At 38.5% G+C, this 17691-nt stretch overlaps 1 protein-coding gene across 1 annotated transcript in view; it reads left to right on the forward strand.

The window, feature by feature from the left end:
• The window catches only part of ITGBL1 (integrin subunit beta like 1), a 119076-nt gene that overhangs the window by 29316 nt on the left and 72069 nt on the right, over nt 1-17691 (forward strand). Inside the window, exon 5 of the mRNA XM_059995485.1 lies at nt 868-1014. Within this exon, the coding sequence (XP_059851468.1) occupies nt 868-1014 (147 nt within the window). The remainder of the gene's footprint in view (nt 1-867; nt 1015-17691) is intronic.

Raw genomic sequence — 17691 nt, forward strand, 5'->3', positions numbered from 1 at the left:
CTTGGTTGTATATGTGGGCTCAAGTGAATAAAAATAAAAATTGCTCACTTCTGTGTAGCATTTTAAGATATATTATGTACTTCCTGATAAATGTGGGTAGATAATCTGATTTAAAATGAAGAACTAAACCTCAACGAGGTTGTCATTTGAACAGCCCTACTCTGTAGGGAACAGGGTCAGGATTTGAACCTACTTATTTGATTGATATCTTATGCTATACCATATCAGTCCTTGTCACAGTTCTTTACAGGCTCTGTGCCCATGTAAATTTAATATCTTTCCTGACCTCTTTTGTGTATAGGAAATTAGTCTTCAAGGGTTGCGAACTCCACATAGGTTACTGGTTTTAAGCTAAGGGTCTATAGGCTAAGCATGTAGTGTGTAGTAAAAAGATAATGAAAATAAAGTGTGAGGGACTGTAGAAACTAAGACCCTGTTTCAAAAACAAATTGTTTTCCATTTCCTATGGCTCTCCTCCACGTGAATTAATTGCCCAATTCATCAAATCCTCCTTTTTAGCAGACTAAATTAGCAGACTAATTCAATCTCATGCACTTGGATTTTGAAAGATTCAAGTTGATAGCCCTATGAACCTGTTTATCTGATCTGGAGTTGTTGTTTTTCTTTCCCCGTGATCAATCAATATACCTAGATCAGGTATTTAAGAACATTGAGAAAAATGGGCTTTTGCCTTAATGTTTTATATTGAGTTTAATTGAGATCGTGACTCATTTGTGACATTCACTGTTGAAATGAAAGTTAATTCTGGCTTTGGTATATTTTTCTCATATACATGTGCACATATATATATATATGTATGGCTCATAAATACAATAACATATATATATTATTACTCCCATTGTGAAGGTCATGGGCAGTGTAACTGTGGAAGATGTGACTGCAAAGTAGGCTGGTATGGGAAAAAGTGCGAGCACCCACGTTCCTGCCCGCTGTCAGCTGAGGAGAGCATCAAGAAATGCCAGGGAAGCTCTGCTCTGCCTTGCTCTGGAAGGGGTAAGTGAGGGTCTCAGGCCTTGTGACCCATCGCCTCCTGTGAGTCAAATGAATTTAGTTCACATGTATCTTATTTAAAAGGTAGTTGAGATTCCTGAATGAGGAAAGATTAGTCTTTTCAGAACTAATAATGACTCCAATATCCATGAGTGAAAGTACATGGAGAAATATAATCTCATTCTTTCTCCCTCTCTGTTGCATACACACACACACACACACACACACACACACACACACACACACACACACACACACACACACACACACACACACACACACACACACACACACACACACACACACACACACACACACACACACACACACACCCCCCCCCCCCCCCCCCCCCCCCCCCCCCCCCCCCCCCCCCATCAGTCTACTTTAGCTCTGAGGTCTGTTCAATTTCTATTCAGTTCAATGCTACATTAAAAAAGAAAAAAACAGTTTGGATATTTGCTCAGAGCTTTCTCAATAACATCATCTAATTGTCCACTGACATTTCTGAAACTTATTAACAGCCTACTGAGTTGTACTGTTGGCTTTTGAAAATGTATTGTATAGACAGATAGCTCGGAATAAGCTTTTCTTGTCTTAGACGGCATGTAGCCTCAGGTGTGCTCTTGCTATCAGATCAGTACAAATTGGAGGAGAAGGAAGAATTCATCTAGGGGAAAGCTGGTTTCATTCTTTTTGATTTATCAAAATAAGAAATAACAATTTCACCTCTCACATGAAAATGGCAAAGTTAATGTGAAATTTGCTTTCAGAGGTACTGGTAATTGAAGTTATTACAAATTTTATTCATGAAAGAGGAAAAGGAGAAAGATTTCCTTTATCTGAATGTTAGATCAGAAATTTAATTTTATGTTGAAGGGAAACTTTTTTTTGAAAAGCGAATTTTTTAATTGAGATATAATTCAAATGTCATAAAATTCACTCATTTAAAGTATACAACTTAGTGGGTTTTTTTTAGTATATTCACAGAATACCCAACCATCACCACTGCCTCATTCCTAAACATTTTCGTCATCACAGAAAGAAACTCTGTACCCTTCCTGGGCACTCCCCACTATCCTCTCCACTTAGCCCCTAGAAACCATTAATCTACTTCCTGTCTCTGTGGATTTGCCTAATCTGGATATTTCACATATAAATATGAAATATGTGTTCTTTTTCTCCTGTTTCTTTTTTCACTTAGCTTAATGTTTTCAATGTTGTATCATGTGTCAGTACTTCATTCACTTTATAGCTGAGTAATATTCATTTGTATGGATATAGCACATTTGTTCATCCATTCGTCTGTTAATGAATATTTGGGTTGTTTCTGCTTTTTGGCCTTCGTAAATAATGTTCTGTGCATATTCATGTACAAGTTTTTCTGTGGACGTGTGCTTTTGATTTCTCTTGGATATCTACCCATGAGGGGAATTGCTGGGTCATATGGTAACTCTATGTTTAACTTTTTGAGGTACCACAAAACTATCTCTAAAGTGACTACACCATTTTACATTCCCTCCGGAAGTGTAGGAAGGTTCCAATTTCTCAACATCCTCACCATTATTTGTTATCATATGTCTTTTTCATTACTTATAGTTGTTTTTTTTTGGGGGGGGGTGCAGAAAACTCCTAAAGTCTCCAAGATTATTTGTAACATAGTATTTTCTCATACTCTGATATTCATCCTTAATGATTATAAGGAGAAGGGTAGGATATGGGTAGAAGGAATTTTTAATTTCAGAAGCATTTCTGAATTGCCCCATCTTTCATTAATACTCCCAGGCTGGAAGCAGTGTTCTACCAGCGTTAATAAAATATTGTGATTATAGTGCTTGAGTAAGCCTATTATGCTCTTAAAATAACAAAGACTAAAAATCACTATTCCTCGGACTACTGGTATTATTTATTGCTAAAAATAACAAATTATAGGACTCCCTTGGTGGCGCAGTGGTTAAGAACCCACCTGCCAATGCAGGGGACACGGGTTCAAGCCCTGGTCCAGGAAGATCCCACATGCTGCAGAGCATCTAAGCCCGTGTGCCACAACTACTGAGCCTGTGCTCTAGAGCCCACGAGCCACAGCTACAGAGCCCGCCTGCTGCAACTACTGAAGCCCACGTGCCTAGAGGCTGTGTTCCGCAACAAGAGAAGCCAATGCAATGAGAAGCCCACACACCGCAACGAAGAGTAGCCCCCGCTCGCTGCAACTAGAGAAAGCCAGCGTGCAGCAACAAACACCCAACGCAGCCAAAAATAAATAAATAAATACATTTATTTAAAAAAATAAATAAAAATAAATTATACAATGGAAAAATTTTAAAAGCATATAAAACATATCTCAAACATAGAAAATGACTTTAAGTAGATATATATATACACACACATATATGTGTATGTATATATTTGCCAGTGGTTTCTCATTTATCTTGAAATTTTTTTATATAATGCTAGTGCAAGAGAATTATCTGTGGACTTTATATATCAGTGTTTAATAAACTGACAAACACATATTTGTCTCCTACCTTTCTAGAGATTCATTAAGTTATTTAGCTACCATTTTTAAACAATAGCTTATATTTAAAGTCTTTTATTAAAAAGGTGTTGATATGTATAGAATTGTATTTTTTATTTTTTTGTAATTCATTCAAGCCTTTTGAAGCACTTTACAGATAAATATAAGCTTCTCTAGTTTCCTCACAGGGAAACGGAAGTATTGATGAGTGAAGTGATTTTCCAGGGAACTGTAACAAAATATAAGAATTTTGAGAATGAAGACCAAGGATTTATGACAGGCAGTCCAATGCTCGGACCAGTGGTTAGAGACTTCCTTTTTCATAGGGCTACATCTGCAAACTCCTGGGCACTGGAGGTCTTAAAGCAAATGGCCAATATGAAAACTTTCAAAGGATTAGTTTTGCAATTTATGAATGACAACAGCAGCTGTGGTTACATGAGTGAGGAAAGCAATTACAAGGCTCATTGGTTCTCCAGCCGGAGAGCCTCAGCAGCTCGCTAGCTGGGGCCAAGGAAAAAAAACAATTCTCCTGGTAGAATTAGATTAGATTACTTGCTTGTGCTGCTGATGACTAAGTGTGATCATTATGTCTTAAAGGTAGGGGAATAATTTAGAGGATCTTTTAAATTCTCTGAATTCCTGTGATTCCTTGATTTCTGTTCCTTCATTTAGTTAGATGACTCTCATAAAGACAATATTGATGTACAGTGATTCATCCTGCCCATGGGGTTGGAAGGTGGGCACAGCTTTCTCAATTCTCCTATCAATGTTCTGCTTAAAAATTTTAAATGGCTTATGATAGTCTATTAGTTTTAAACTCTTCTTGATTAAAAATGCATTTTTTTTTTTTTTTTTTTTGCGGTACACGGGCCTCTCACTGTTGTGACCTCTCCCGTTGCGGAGCCCAGGCTCCGGACACGCAGGCTCAGTGGCCATGGCTCACGGGCCCAGCCGCTCCGCGGCATGTGGGATCTCCCCGGACCGGGGCACGAACCCGTGTCCCCTGCATCGGCAGGCGGACTTTCAACCACTGCGCCACCAGGGAAGCCCAAAAATGCATTTTATTATTATTGAGGTTCTCCTGAGTATGTGTCTAGCTTTGGCCAGAAAATGTGAGCAAAATGTGTCACTTCAGAGTAGAAGTTGAGGCAGTGAGAGATTTGCCATTCTCTCTTTTTCCCTGGCAAGGGGATTTGAAGTTTGAGATGGTGGCAGATCCATTAGCCTGGGTCTCTGAATGAGGATGATCAGCAGAAACCTCTGCTGACCCACCGGGTTCTGTCGCATGAGTGAGAAATAAACCTTTGTTGTTTTAAGCAGCTGAGATATTGGGGTTGTTTGTTATGGCTTCAGAACTCCTGGCTCATGCTCTCTTCTGCATACAAAATTAGGGAACACAGCTAAAGCAAAGCAAACAAACAAGCAAACGTGACAAAAATCACACTCAATCCAAAGAGATAAGCATAAAAAAGTTGAGGTTTATAACTATATATGTATATTATATCAGTATTAATATCTAAATCAACATAAATAACTATATATTTTATAAATGATGTTTTTATACAGTTCTATCAACAGCATTTATGTGCACTTATTCGACAAGTTAAATGCTAAGAGCATTGAATGTATTATCTTTTTTAATATTCCCCAAACACAATGAGACAGGAAGAAATAGAATTCTTCTTTTTACAAAAGAAGAAATTGGAAATTTGAACAGTTTACCATCTTACACAGTAGGTGCCAGATGTGCAACTTTTAATAGGAACTTTTAATACAGGCCCTCTAATGCCACAGCTGTCATCTTAGGTAATTTACTAACATGCCACAATTTGTTAACGTGTTCTTTTAACATGTCAATTTTCTGAACAACTTGTCATGAATATATTTTCTTGTTATAAAATATTCTTCTGCAAAATTATTGGTGTGGCTGCATACTATTCCATAAAATGGTTGTAGCAAAAGAATTTAATCAACCCTCTTTTATTAGACATCTGAATTGTCTCTTATTTTATTCAAGTTATAATTTACATTCTTGAAGTGGAATATTTGCATAAATCCTAAGTATTAATTCTTAGATGTGGATTGCATAGATCTAAATGAATAAAAATATATTAAAACTTTTTAATAAAAACATTGCCCAAACAATTTATAGCCTCTAGAAAAATTGTTCCAGTATACCCTCCTACCAGGAGTGGAAGAGGGGTTCCCTTTGCCCACCAATAGTGACAATTTAAAATAATTAGTTCACTTTTCCTGGTGTATTTTGCTCTTCATGTTGTAAACTTTTACTTTATCAAACTCCTTTCACTGACTTCTATAATCATCAAAACAAATGATTTATCTGCAGGCATTAATATTCAGAAGCTTGTGTTTGCAGTATTTGCCTTCTTTGATCATCATTTGTCCTTATGTCTAAGTCATCTTTTTATTTGGTATTGTACTCCCATGTGTTTTTGTTGTCTGTCCTCTGTGCCCTTTGGTTTTCTTTCATCAGACTTGTTCTAAGAGGTATGGCATATGTTTTGGTCCTTCAACACACATACCCATACACCTCCACAAGGGGAGGTATGGAGTGGAAGAAGAATGACAAATTGAAGCTAATTATTTAATATTGTGGCTTCCAGAAAATAAGAACCATGTCCTCATTTTTATCAATTAGTATGCTTTAATTAATTAAGCAAGTTGGTTCAATTCCTCACCTAGGAACATACTTTCAAAGAATGATAGCATGCCAAATTCTCACCATCTGGAGATTTTTCAATTTAAGCTGTAATTTACCTCTCCTTTTTAGTGGCAAAGCACACCTTTAAGTTCTTTTGCTTTTATTAATCAGAGAAGTTTTCTATGATGCATGTATTTTTTTAACCTACGTGTTTTTGACTCTGTGATTTTTTTGGCAACTAAATCATTTTTTTATTCATGTATACAGAGATACAATTATTATTTGGAACATAACTTTTGTTCTTTTAATTTTTTTAAAAATTTTATGGGAGGAGAGTGTTTTAATTTTTTTTTAAATTTTTATCAGCTTTATTGAGGTATAATTGATATACAAAAACTGCACATATTTAATGTATACAATTTGATGAATTTGGACATGCATATACACCTGTGATGCCATCACCATAGTTAGAGTGATAAGCATATCCATTACCTCCCAAAATGTCCTTGTATCCCTTTGCTTTTGTGTGTAGTGTATGTGTGTGTGTGTGTGTGTGTAGTGTTATGTATGTGTGTGTGTGTGTGTGTGTGTGTGTGTGTGTGTGTGTGTGTAAGAATGTTTAACACAAGAGAGATCTAAAATAGTCAAACCTATAGAAGCAGAAAATAGAATGGTGGTGGCCAGGGATGGGGAAAGGAGGAAATGGGGAAGTTGTTATTCAATGGGTATAAGTGTCAATTATACACGGTGAATAAGGTCTAGAGATCTGCTGTACCACAGAGTGTCTATAGTTAACAATTTTAACTTTTTTTGTGTGGTTTTGTGGACTGGAAAACATTTTTTAAATTAATTAATTAATTAAAAAAGTTTTGGGCTGTGTTGAGTCTTCGTTGCTGCGTGCAGGCTTTCTCTAGTTGCAGCAAGCGGGGGCTACTCTTTGTTGCAGTGCGCGGGCTTCTCATTGCGGTGGCTTGTTGTGGAGCACAGGCTCTAGGCGCGTGGGCTTCAGTAGTTGTGGCACGGGGGCTCAGTAGTTGTGGCTCGCGGACTCTAGAGGACAGGCTCAGTAGTTGTGGCTCACAGGGCTTAGTTGCTCTGCGGCATGTGAGATGTTCCCAGACCAGGGCTCAAACCCATGTCCCCTGCATTGGCAGGCAGATTCTTAACCACTGTGCCACCAGGGAAGTACCCTGAAAAATTTAAGAGGGTAGACCTCCAAACATTTTAGATTAAGTACAACACCACCTAGTGTGATTTTGATTATATTTTTAAAATCCCCAGTGGCTTAATTAGATATCTTACTGTAAGTTAACTGAAGTGGGCAATGTGTAGAGTTTTCAAGAGGCAAGGGAACCCAGTGTGTTCTTCCAGTGGTCCTTCGAGAAGGAGAGTGGGATTCAGATTTCCTCTCTTCTAGACATTCAGATTGATTGATCCACTCCATCTGTCATTGCTTGAGAACCCTGGGATACACTGAATTATGACCTTTCAAACGTAGTTGTTAAGGATAACATCCAAAGAAGATGAAGAAATGACCCTGTAAAATTAACTGCTTTACTCTTCCTTATCCAGAAAGAATCATCCTGCTTTCAGTGATGTACAGAATGGGGATAAATCAGTGAATTGGGAAATCATGTCAGAAGCAAAAGTCTATATTTTGTCATATTATAGACATTAGATGATGAGAAATCAGTCTGTGGATCCCAGGGAGTCTTCTGTGGATCTCTGAGCACATCTTAAACTTACAGTGCTCTCTGCTATGGCTCTTATGTGCTCTATTATCATGGAATGACCCACAATAGAAAGATGGTATCTAGGAAGAGAAAAGCCTGCTTGTTATTTGCTTCCTTTGTACTCAGAAAATACGTATTAGAATGTCTTTAAACTGTATATGCAATCCACACTTCACAAAACCTCAGGAATGTAAATACTCTTTCTTATGACTTTACTGAAGATAGTACAGAGACAAAAAGAGTGGGATCAAGTGGGAGAACTAAATATGGGGCCTCTAGCATCCTTTATGTCCTCGTGATGTGTTGGGACTTCTGTGTGTTGGTGGGGCATTTTCTACCTTCATGAGGAAGCCAAAGGTGCAGGTGCCCAGAACTGATGTTTTTCTGGATGGTCCTGATTCAATCCAGTATTTAACCTCTCAGTCATATGAAGAAGCAGCATTTACTAAAGGCATAATTTGTGTACATTGAAGGAAACTGCTAAAAATAATGGAAACAAGCCAAGAAAAGATCTCATGCAAGACGGTTATGTAGGCACTCCCCTTTCCAGTGGGTATTTCTCTCTCTTCCTTATTTCACCTTCTTTTTTCATCTCGCCTTTCCTCTTGCTATTTTTATATTCAGCAGAGCACAAAGAAAATTCAGAAGCTGAATTTAATAATTTTGTCTATCTTTTAAAAAGATGGTGGAAAATAATTCAATGGAAAATAATAAACATAGTGGGTTTTTTTTTGATAACCTGAGTATTTTCTAATCCATAATCCAGAAAACTGTATCACTCCCAAGACAGAGTGAATATTTTTTTCGTGTTCCAGTCAGCGATCTTGCCTAAATGCTTTATCTATGGCAACAGAACACTTTGTGTCAAAGATAGGAATCGATCCAAATAAAAGGACAATTTTTATTACATTTTGCATAATTTTTATGTGGTAAATTGAAAGCTGGTGAAATTTTTTGGCTGAGAAAACTTCCTAGGAAAGGCTGCAATGAATATTGTCAAAATCTATTTGAAATGAAAGTAGAATATCGGACATGAATTCAACCCCGATTTCTATAAGGGACCTTAAAATGAAACGTGTGACAACTATGACAATTTTGTTACTTTAATTATATATTTCTTTTTATTAAAACATTAAGCACACAGTGAAGGATGTAATGTGGGGCTCTAGTGGTTATTTAATTGATTTTATTCAGTATAAATAAGCAAACCAGATATTCTTAGTGGGAAAAAAAAATCTCTTCTGCTATCAGCCGTAATCTTCGTAGAACTACACAGTCTACAGACTTTCTTTTTAACAGAAAATCAATGAGGCAGAAGGTCATTATTTTGTCTAGGCGTTAGGGTCATGTAGATGATCAGAACTCTTATGATTCCTTTCTTGGATACATAAGATGCCATTAAAAATTTATAAGGCTGGTCATTGTGTTATATTTGCATGATGAATATATATGCAAATATTATATTCAATGAAAATTAGTATGTACAATGTACAGTCATACTAGAGCACACTGACATCTTATGCATCGTATTTTCATTAGTAATGTTGCTCATCGAATTTAATAAATCTAATATTTATTGATCACCTTACCAAGTATCTCTATGCTAAGCTGGGGATCAGGAAACTAGGACCAGGAGGCCCACATTTTGTTTTTGTAAGTAAAATTTTATTGGAACACAGCTATGCTCATTTGTTTACATATGGCTGCTTTTTGGCTATCATGGCAGAGTTGCCACAGAGGCATACGGTACACAGGGCCTAAAATGTTTACTATCTGGCCCTTTACAGAAGGAGTTTGCTGGTTCCTATGCTAAGCATTTGTGATAAAAGTGCCAAAGAACAGGTTGAGTGTCTTGAGGGTCAGGGGAAGAAGATACTATTTTCTAAATAAATTTGGGGGCATATAGGGCTTCATGAAGTGAGGAAGCTAAAACTGAGTTTACCTGTAAGTAGCATTAGACAGATACTGGTTTAGAAAAAAGAACATTCCCGCTAGAGGGAACACCATGGAGAGAAACACTGAGTTAACAAGGGAATAACTTTTTCAGGGGACAGGAGACAAACTCACTTTTGATGATATATGAAGAATCAGACAGTGGTGGGAAGCAGCCTGGGGACAAATGCCATTTCTTCCATCCCCCATTACCCTCTCTCCATGTTGTGATGGGTTTGAGACAGAAAAAACAACTTCTTTGCAGACCTCTTGTTCTCATAATTGTCATAGGAGGTTGATGTTAGTAAGAAGGACACACATTGTAAGTACAGATTTTAAATACACTGCAATGATATCATAGAAATGCCAGGTTAACCTTACTTAGTGCCTACCCCAGTGCATCATTGCTAAAATACCAAGTTTAATGTAACTAAAGTGACCAAAATCCAACCTTCCCATACACAAGACAAGTATGCTAACATCCTCTCCTGTGCTTTTCTTCCTCTTTCCTATACCTTAATCTACTGAGGGAATAGGAGAAGACAAACACAATTCTGAAGTGGCTGTTATATTGAGTCATTCATATTAGCAAAGTAAAATGACAGCAGTTTAGCAGTTGGATTGGTATTTTGAGGGTCATGTTATCTGTAACGTGATACCTGCATGTTTTAAATGGCAAAGGGACATTGTGTCGTAGTGAGGCAAGATGGTGGGTTATTGGTTTGGGCTGAGAAACCCTAGACTGAGTCTGGGCTCTGCCACTAACCAGGTGTATGATCCAGCAAGTCACAGGCTACCTTAATGGTGACTTTGAACTTAGCTTCTTCAGGCTACTTTTCCTCTCCTTCACTTCTCTCTGCAGCAAGTGAACTTGACTCTGTGTTCTGACTCACTTGGATCCGTAGATTCTGTATGCTCTCACGGGCCCCATGTGTTTCATTTATGACTCACCTTCCTGACAGACTTCGTCTCTGGTTTTCCATAGCTAACTAGATAGCTGACTACTCTTCAGGGGAATCAGGTAACTAGCCAAGCTGTTTTCTGGAGTCTGCTTTCTACCAAGTGACTGTTTTGGGTACAAACTAATATATTCTTCAGTTACGGAATCCTTTCATTTGCAGTGTAACAGTTAAGATGGATGAGATTTTGGTTCTTCATAAATATTTATTTCTTATGTGATGCCTTTCATTTGGATAAAGGAGGAAAGACAGGATTCTTTGGCTTCTTATTTAAGTTTCTAAATAATTTTGGCCTCTTTGCTGCTCAAAATATCCATGCCATGTGGATGCTTGTAAATAGTACCAAATGGTCTGGCACAGTACAGTCTGAGGTTTGAACGTTTGAGGTTTGAACGGTCCCAAGGATGAAACAGAAAATATTTGAGGTCATATGTAAGGTTCTTTATAAGGACATTAAATCACTTGCCAGGATTTCTTTCTCTGGATTTTTTTCTTAAGGCCCTGTGTTGCACAATAGTTAACTGAAGGAGCTTAAAAGAAATGTAAAAAAAAGATCGCCAGCAGATATAGAGTATACGGTGACTAGAAAGGTGTCTCACACAGCTTCACTTGATTAACTTGCTGGCAGTGTGCGTATCATTAATGTTACTATTAAATTACAGTCATAACAGTGAGATGATCGCAGAACTTATACGCTTGAGTGTAGTTTACTGTAATCATAGACAGTAGCAAAACCCAAGAGGTGTAATTCGTGCTTGACTCTAAAGGCACTGTTCTGGATGCTTCTGCGACATGAAGAGAGAAGCCCAGAAGGATTATTAGTAGATGAGATCCTGGATGGAGTAGGAGGCCTGAAGTCTTGTGGCTGCACAGAGGTGTGACAGGGCTGGAACATGCTGACATTGTTCAACCCTGTTCCCAGATATCACTCCCATCCTTCACTTGCATGGTTGCTGGGAAAACTCTCGACAGGCATCTGCTTCCTGTTTGGGTCGAGAGGCGCACACAATGCTGCCAACTTATGCTTCCTTTGAGCATCTATAGCCTCATCCAGTCAGTCACTTTCCAATCCTCAGGGCGTGTGCCTCTGCGGGGGCAGGAATTCGAGAGATGACCGTATGGTCTATGAAAGCCTCTCGGGGCAGAAGTGCTCACCCCACTTATTGTTTGTGTGGCGCTGGAAAGTTGTATTTTAGCTTTATGGACCCTCAGTTGTTATCTCTAAAAACAGTATTATTATAACGGCTGTTTCCTCTAAAGTGTTGTGAGGGGCGATTAAGATGGCACATAGGGGGCTTCTCTGGTGGCGCAGTGGTTGAGAGTCCACCTGCCGATGCAGGGGACGCGGGTTCGTGCCCCGGTCCGGGAGGATCCCACATGCCGCGGAGCGGCTGGGCCCGTGAGCCATGGCCGCTGAGCCTGCGTGTCCGGAGCCTGTGCTCCGCAACGGGAGAGGCCACAACAGTGAGAGCCCCGCGTACTGCAAAAAAAAAAAAAAAAAAGATGGCACATAGGAAATTGTTTCGTTAACTTTAAAGCCAGCATGCAGTTGTGAGGGATTGCAAGGGTTTAAGCAGACGACATAGCAGCTGAACTCAAGGCCATAGAATTTAAGAGAGAAAACAAGATCAATGTTCCTTCACTCATTCATTCATACAGTCAACATATATTTTTTGGGATCCTACTATGTGCCTAGAACCAGTCTAGGAGCTTAGGATAGAATAATAAATAAGGCAGCCAAAGTCAGGGCTCTCAGAGAGCTTGTGGTAAGTTTGGTCAGAGAAGTTAAACAAGAAAACAAATAATTTTGGTTAGTGCTAGGAGAAGGAAATCAAGATAATTTGGCCAAGGTGGGGTATGGGGCCGGCCCCAGATAAGGTGGTCAGCGACCCTCTCTGAGGAGTCCTGCTTGGCCAGATCTGGGTATTGAAAAGGGGTCAAATACGAACTGAGGGAAGATGGCTGGAAAACAGAAAAAAAAAAGGTTTATACCAGATTTCATACTCAAGTAATGAAGGTTTTCTGGAAGAGATCAAAGTTGGGTGGGCTTTGTTCTTTAAGAATCTAGAGAGGAGGGACTTCCCTGGTGGTCCAGTGGTTAGGACTCCATGCTTCCAATGCAGGGGGCGAGGGTTTGATCCCTGGTCTGGGAACTAAGATCCCACATGCCTTGGGGTGAGGCCAAAAAATTCAATTAAAAAAAAAAGAATCCAGAGAGGAGACTTAGAATTTGTTGAAGAAGTATTTTAAAAGTACCAGTGTGAGCTCCTACCTGATTTAATTTGTCTGTGAGATGGCCTGGGCGTCAGGGATTTTAAAAGCTCGCTGGTGATTCTGCTATGCAGCCACATTTAGAATCCCTGCTCTGCAGAGTTGTGTAATGGGCATAGTCCTGCAGCAGGAGGACGGACACTTTTGCTTTTGCCCTACTTCCCGCAGAGCAAACCGGGCTTCAGGGAGTGCTTAAGAGTTGCAGAAAAATTACTGTCCTGTGGTGTCTTTGCCTGATGCTCCATTGAATAGATGGGAAAGCAATGAGGCAGTGGGTGGGCGGGGGGAAGGTATGCTCTTGGAGAAAGGGATAAAGAATTTTCAAAACAGAAAGGCCCATCAGGAGGCACAGAAATATGAAAGAAGATGGTATATTTGTTCAGGGAATTGCTCCATCCCAGTTTTTGTATATCTGAGGTGGGAGTGAGAATCTGTATTTTTAAATAGATCCAGTGAAATTACGAAGCATTTGGGTATGAATGCGGGGGGTAAACCTCATTTCACAGAAATATCCTTCCATGGTCCTCAATTGTCCAGAGGCCTAGACCTGCTTTCAAGCTTCACAGATTGTTTTCTGAGAACTAATCTGTGATGTGTTTTTTTCAACCAGAATATTTGTATTGTAATGAGGGATTTTTGGAATTCTATACCCAAGGATTCTTTACCTGAAATTCACACAACTCTGGAGGTTTATGGTTGGGTGCCAGGGCAATAAGCACCTCTTATAATAGCACAAATATATTATACATACCTTTTATATTTTTATAAAGAGAGGGTCTGTGGCTTCTTTTACCAGATTCTGTTGATAAAAGGGCTGCACGATATCAACAAAAGGTGGAAGTGATTTAGAAACCATTGCATAAAATCAAACACTTTTAAAGAGATGTTACAGTAGATTATTAAGGAACGTATTTTGAGGTAGGTGTGCCTTAACTAGACATTGTGTAGTTTAATAGTTGAATTAGTAAATTATCCAAATAGTAATCAAATATAGAAATACTTTGTGATATCTAGTTGTGTTTGTAACTTATGATGTGGCTTCTTTTCTTCTTTATTGAGGTATAGTCGATGTACAATATTATGTAAGTTTTGGGGGTACAACATAGTGTTTTACAGTTTTAAAGGTTATATTCCATTTATAGTTATTATAAAATACTGGCTATATTCCCTATGTTGTACCATATATTCTTGTAGCTTATTTATTTTATAGACAGTAGTTTGTACCTCTTAATCCCCCACTCCTGTCTTGCCCCTCCTCCCTTCCCTCTCCCCACTGGTAACCACTAGTTTGTTCTCTATATCTGTGAGTCTGCTTCTTTTCTGTTATATTCACAAGTTAGTTTTATATTTTAGATTCCACATATAAACAACATATAGTATTTGTCTTTCTCCGTCTACTGTGTTTCACTTAGCATAGTACTCTCCAAGTCCATCCCTGTTGCTGCAAATGGCAAAATTTCACTTTTTATTTTACGGCTAAATAGTGTTCTGTTGTATGTATGTGCATATATGTGTGTGTGTGTGCAAATATATAGGTGTATGTGTGCATATATATGGGTGTGTGTGTGCATACATATGGCTGTGTGTGCATACATATGGCTGTGTGTGCATACATATGGCTGTGTGTGTATATATATGGGTGTATGTGTGTTTATATATGGGTGTGTGTGTGCATACATATGGGTGTGTGTGCATATATATACACATACACCCCCCACATCTTCTTTATCCACTCATCTGTTGATGGACTCTTAGGTTGCTTCCATATTTTGGCAGTTGTACATAATGCTGCTGTGAACATTGGGGTGCATGTATCTTCTTGAATTAGTGTTTTAGTTTTTTTTGCGGGGGGGATAAATACCCAGGAGTGGAATTGCTGGATCATATGGTAGCTCTATTTTTAATTTTTTGAGAAACCTCCATACTGTTTTCCATAGTGGCTGTACAAATCGACAGTCCCACCAAAAGTGTACGAGGGTTCCCTTTTCTTAGCATCTTTGCCAACATTTGTTACTTGTGGTCTTTTTGATGATCGCCATTCTGCCAGGTGTGAGGTGATATCTCATTGTGGTTTTAATTTGTATTTCTCTGATGATTAACGATGTGGTGCATCTTTTCCTCTGCCTGTTGGCCATCTGCATTTCCTCTTTGGAAAAATGTCTACTCAAGTTTTCTGTCCATTTTTTAATTGGGTTGTTTGTTTTTTGATGTTGAGTTGTATGAGCTGTTTATATATGTGGGGTATTAACCCCTTATCGGTCATATCATTTGCAAACATTGATATTTTCTCCCATTCGGTAGGTTGTCTTGGCTTTTTTAAAAAAAATGTGTTCACAAGATTCAAGTTTGGAACAAAAAGATGGACCTAACCCAAAACCATTTTATTCTAAGTCATGAGAATTTGTCACTGAAGTTTCTTATTAGGGTAATTGGAAACACAGATGAAATTTCAAGCAGAGAATAAAAATTAAATTCCTGTTTTTCCCTCAGAACAGAATGACATTTCTTCTATAATGCTCTGGGTTTTAGTCTCTGCTCATGACAGGTGTCCATTCTGATTAATAAATGTTGCTGTCCGGAATGCTCATAAGAGTATAACCTGCCATTCTAGAAATAACAGGAGTATAGGAACAAGAACAGAAGGAAATTTAATTTGTATGCTAATCAAGTTCTATTCGGAATTTTATTAACATATGTAAAGATATAATACAGAAATACAATTGGTGTTTTGCAATACCTCCATGGCTCCAAACTAAGATTTAGCCAGTCTATAAACTTCTTTCTAATCAACATTCAGTCATATTATTACTGTTTTAACTTTGGCTAGTTAATATCCATACGAGTCTTAGAAATATGAGGGACAGGGATAAATTATCAAAGAAAATTTCAAGCAGTGTGACAGAGCACACAACCTGAGGAAACAGTAGAGTAGATAGAAAAACAGGTCATGGAGCAGCAATAACTTCTGTGATTATTAAGCTTGAATGATTCAGGCGCTACCTCCTGGGCTTGTAACTGTTTGTTCATCATATATCCATTCATGTATTCATTTCTTTATTCAATGCAATTAATTATATTGACAATATAAAATGACAAGGAGGATCTCCCTAATATTTACTTTAATGGAATAATTTGGGTAGCTGTTATTTTAATTTTGATGTTGCTTCTAGATTCTGGTTGAATCCAAGGGCTTTATTTCTATGTATAAACTGGCTTCACTGAGAGAAATGATGCATAATGAGAATATTGGCTATTATCTGTTCAATGTAGGCAATACATTGGGAAGCGTTCACAAGACCCTGGTTGATGCTTACTGTAGATCAGAGACTCTCAGTAACAAAAAGGTGGAGCATTACTGCTGCCAGATTATATTTAAGAGAGATCCCCAGTTGTGGACATATTAAGAGTTGTTTGGTTTTTATGTCCTGAAAGAAATCTAGCTTTCTTGATTATGTTTTCAATTCCTTTGTCATTAATTACAGTGCTGAGGATATAACAATATTACACAACATCTATTTTAATTGAGTCATTTGGATGCAAATGGCAGAATCCCAGTTCAACCAGAAACAAACAAATGAGTTATGTGCTTACCTAACCGAGAAAGATGGGAGTACAGATGACCTTTAGGAGGAGTGGAAAAGGGATTTCTCTCCTTCTCTCTTTGCTCTCTCTCCCTCACACACACACACACGTGTGTGTGTGTGTGTGTGTGTGTGTGTGTGCAGGCACATGTCCCCCCTCAACTGCCCCCAGCACACACATTTCTGCTTCTGTCAGAATTTTGCTCTTAATCTTGCCTACTGCAGATGAATTTTTCTCCATGCAGAAGGGTCATGAGTTTTAGCATCACCTAGGGTTGTATTTTTACCGTGCCCTGACCAAGGAAAATAAGAGACTTTGCCTTGGCAGTTCAAGGGAGAAACAAAAATAACTGGCGGATTACCTTAGCTTGGAACCATGATCAATTTTGAGCCAGTTCATATTTCCAAAGAAGGGGTTGATGGAGTATTAAACTTGGTTCAACTTGGGGGCAGTGCTGGAGTGGTGAGATGTAAGATTTTCAGACTTCAAAGAGCCCTTCTGAGCCAACAAAAGAATGTTTACTGGCCATAACTGCATTTCAGGCTGGTATTGGTCTTGAGAATCTTTGATTACATCTAGAGCCTTCTTGGTGTAGCAAGGATGATATATAGCATATTTTCCAGATTCATAACCTAGGGAGAGCACACCATGATTAGGCAATTCATTAATGATTGTGGTAGGCAGAATAATGCTCCCCCAGAGACATTCATGTCCATCCCTAGAACCTGTGATTATGTTAGATATAGATTATGTGGGAAAGGGGAAAAAGTTGCACATGGAATTAAGATTGCTAATCAGGAGATTATAGTGGATTATCTGGGTTGGCCCAGTGTAATCACAAGGGTTCTTACAAGGGGAAGAGGAGACAGAGAGGAGTCATAATCAGAGGGATGTGACATGGTAACTTAACCTTCTGTTGCTGACTTTGAAGATGGAGGGATGGGACCAAGAACCAAGGAATGTGGCTGGCCTCCAGAAATGTGCAAATACAAGGGGATATTTGCCTTTAGAGCCAGAAGGACACAA

The sequence above is a fragment of the Delphinus delphis genome, chromosome 18, assembly GCF_949987515.2.
Source record: "Delphinus delphis chromosome 18, mDelDel1.2, whole genome shotgun sequence".
NCBI lineage: Eukaryota > Metazoa > Chordata > Mammalia > Artiodactyla > Delphinidae > Delphinus > Delphinus delphis.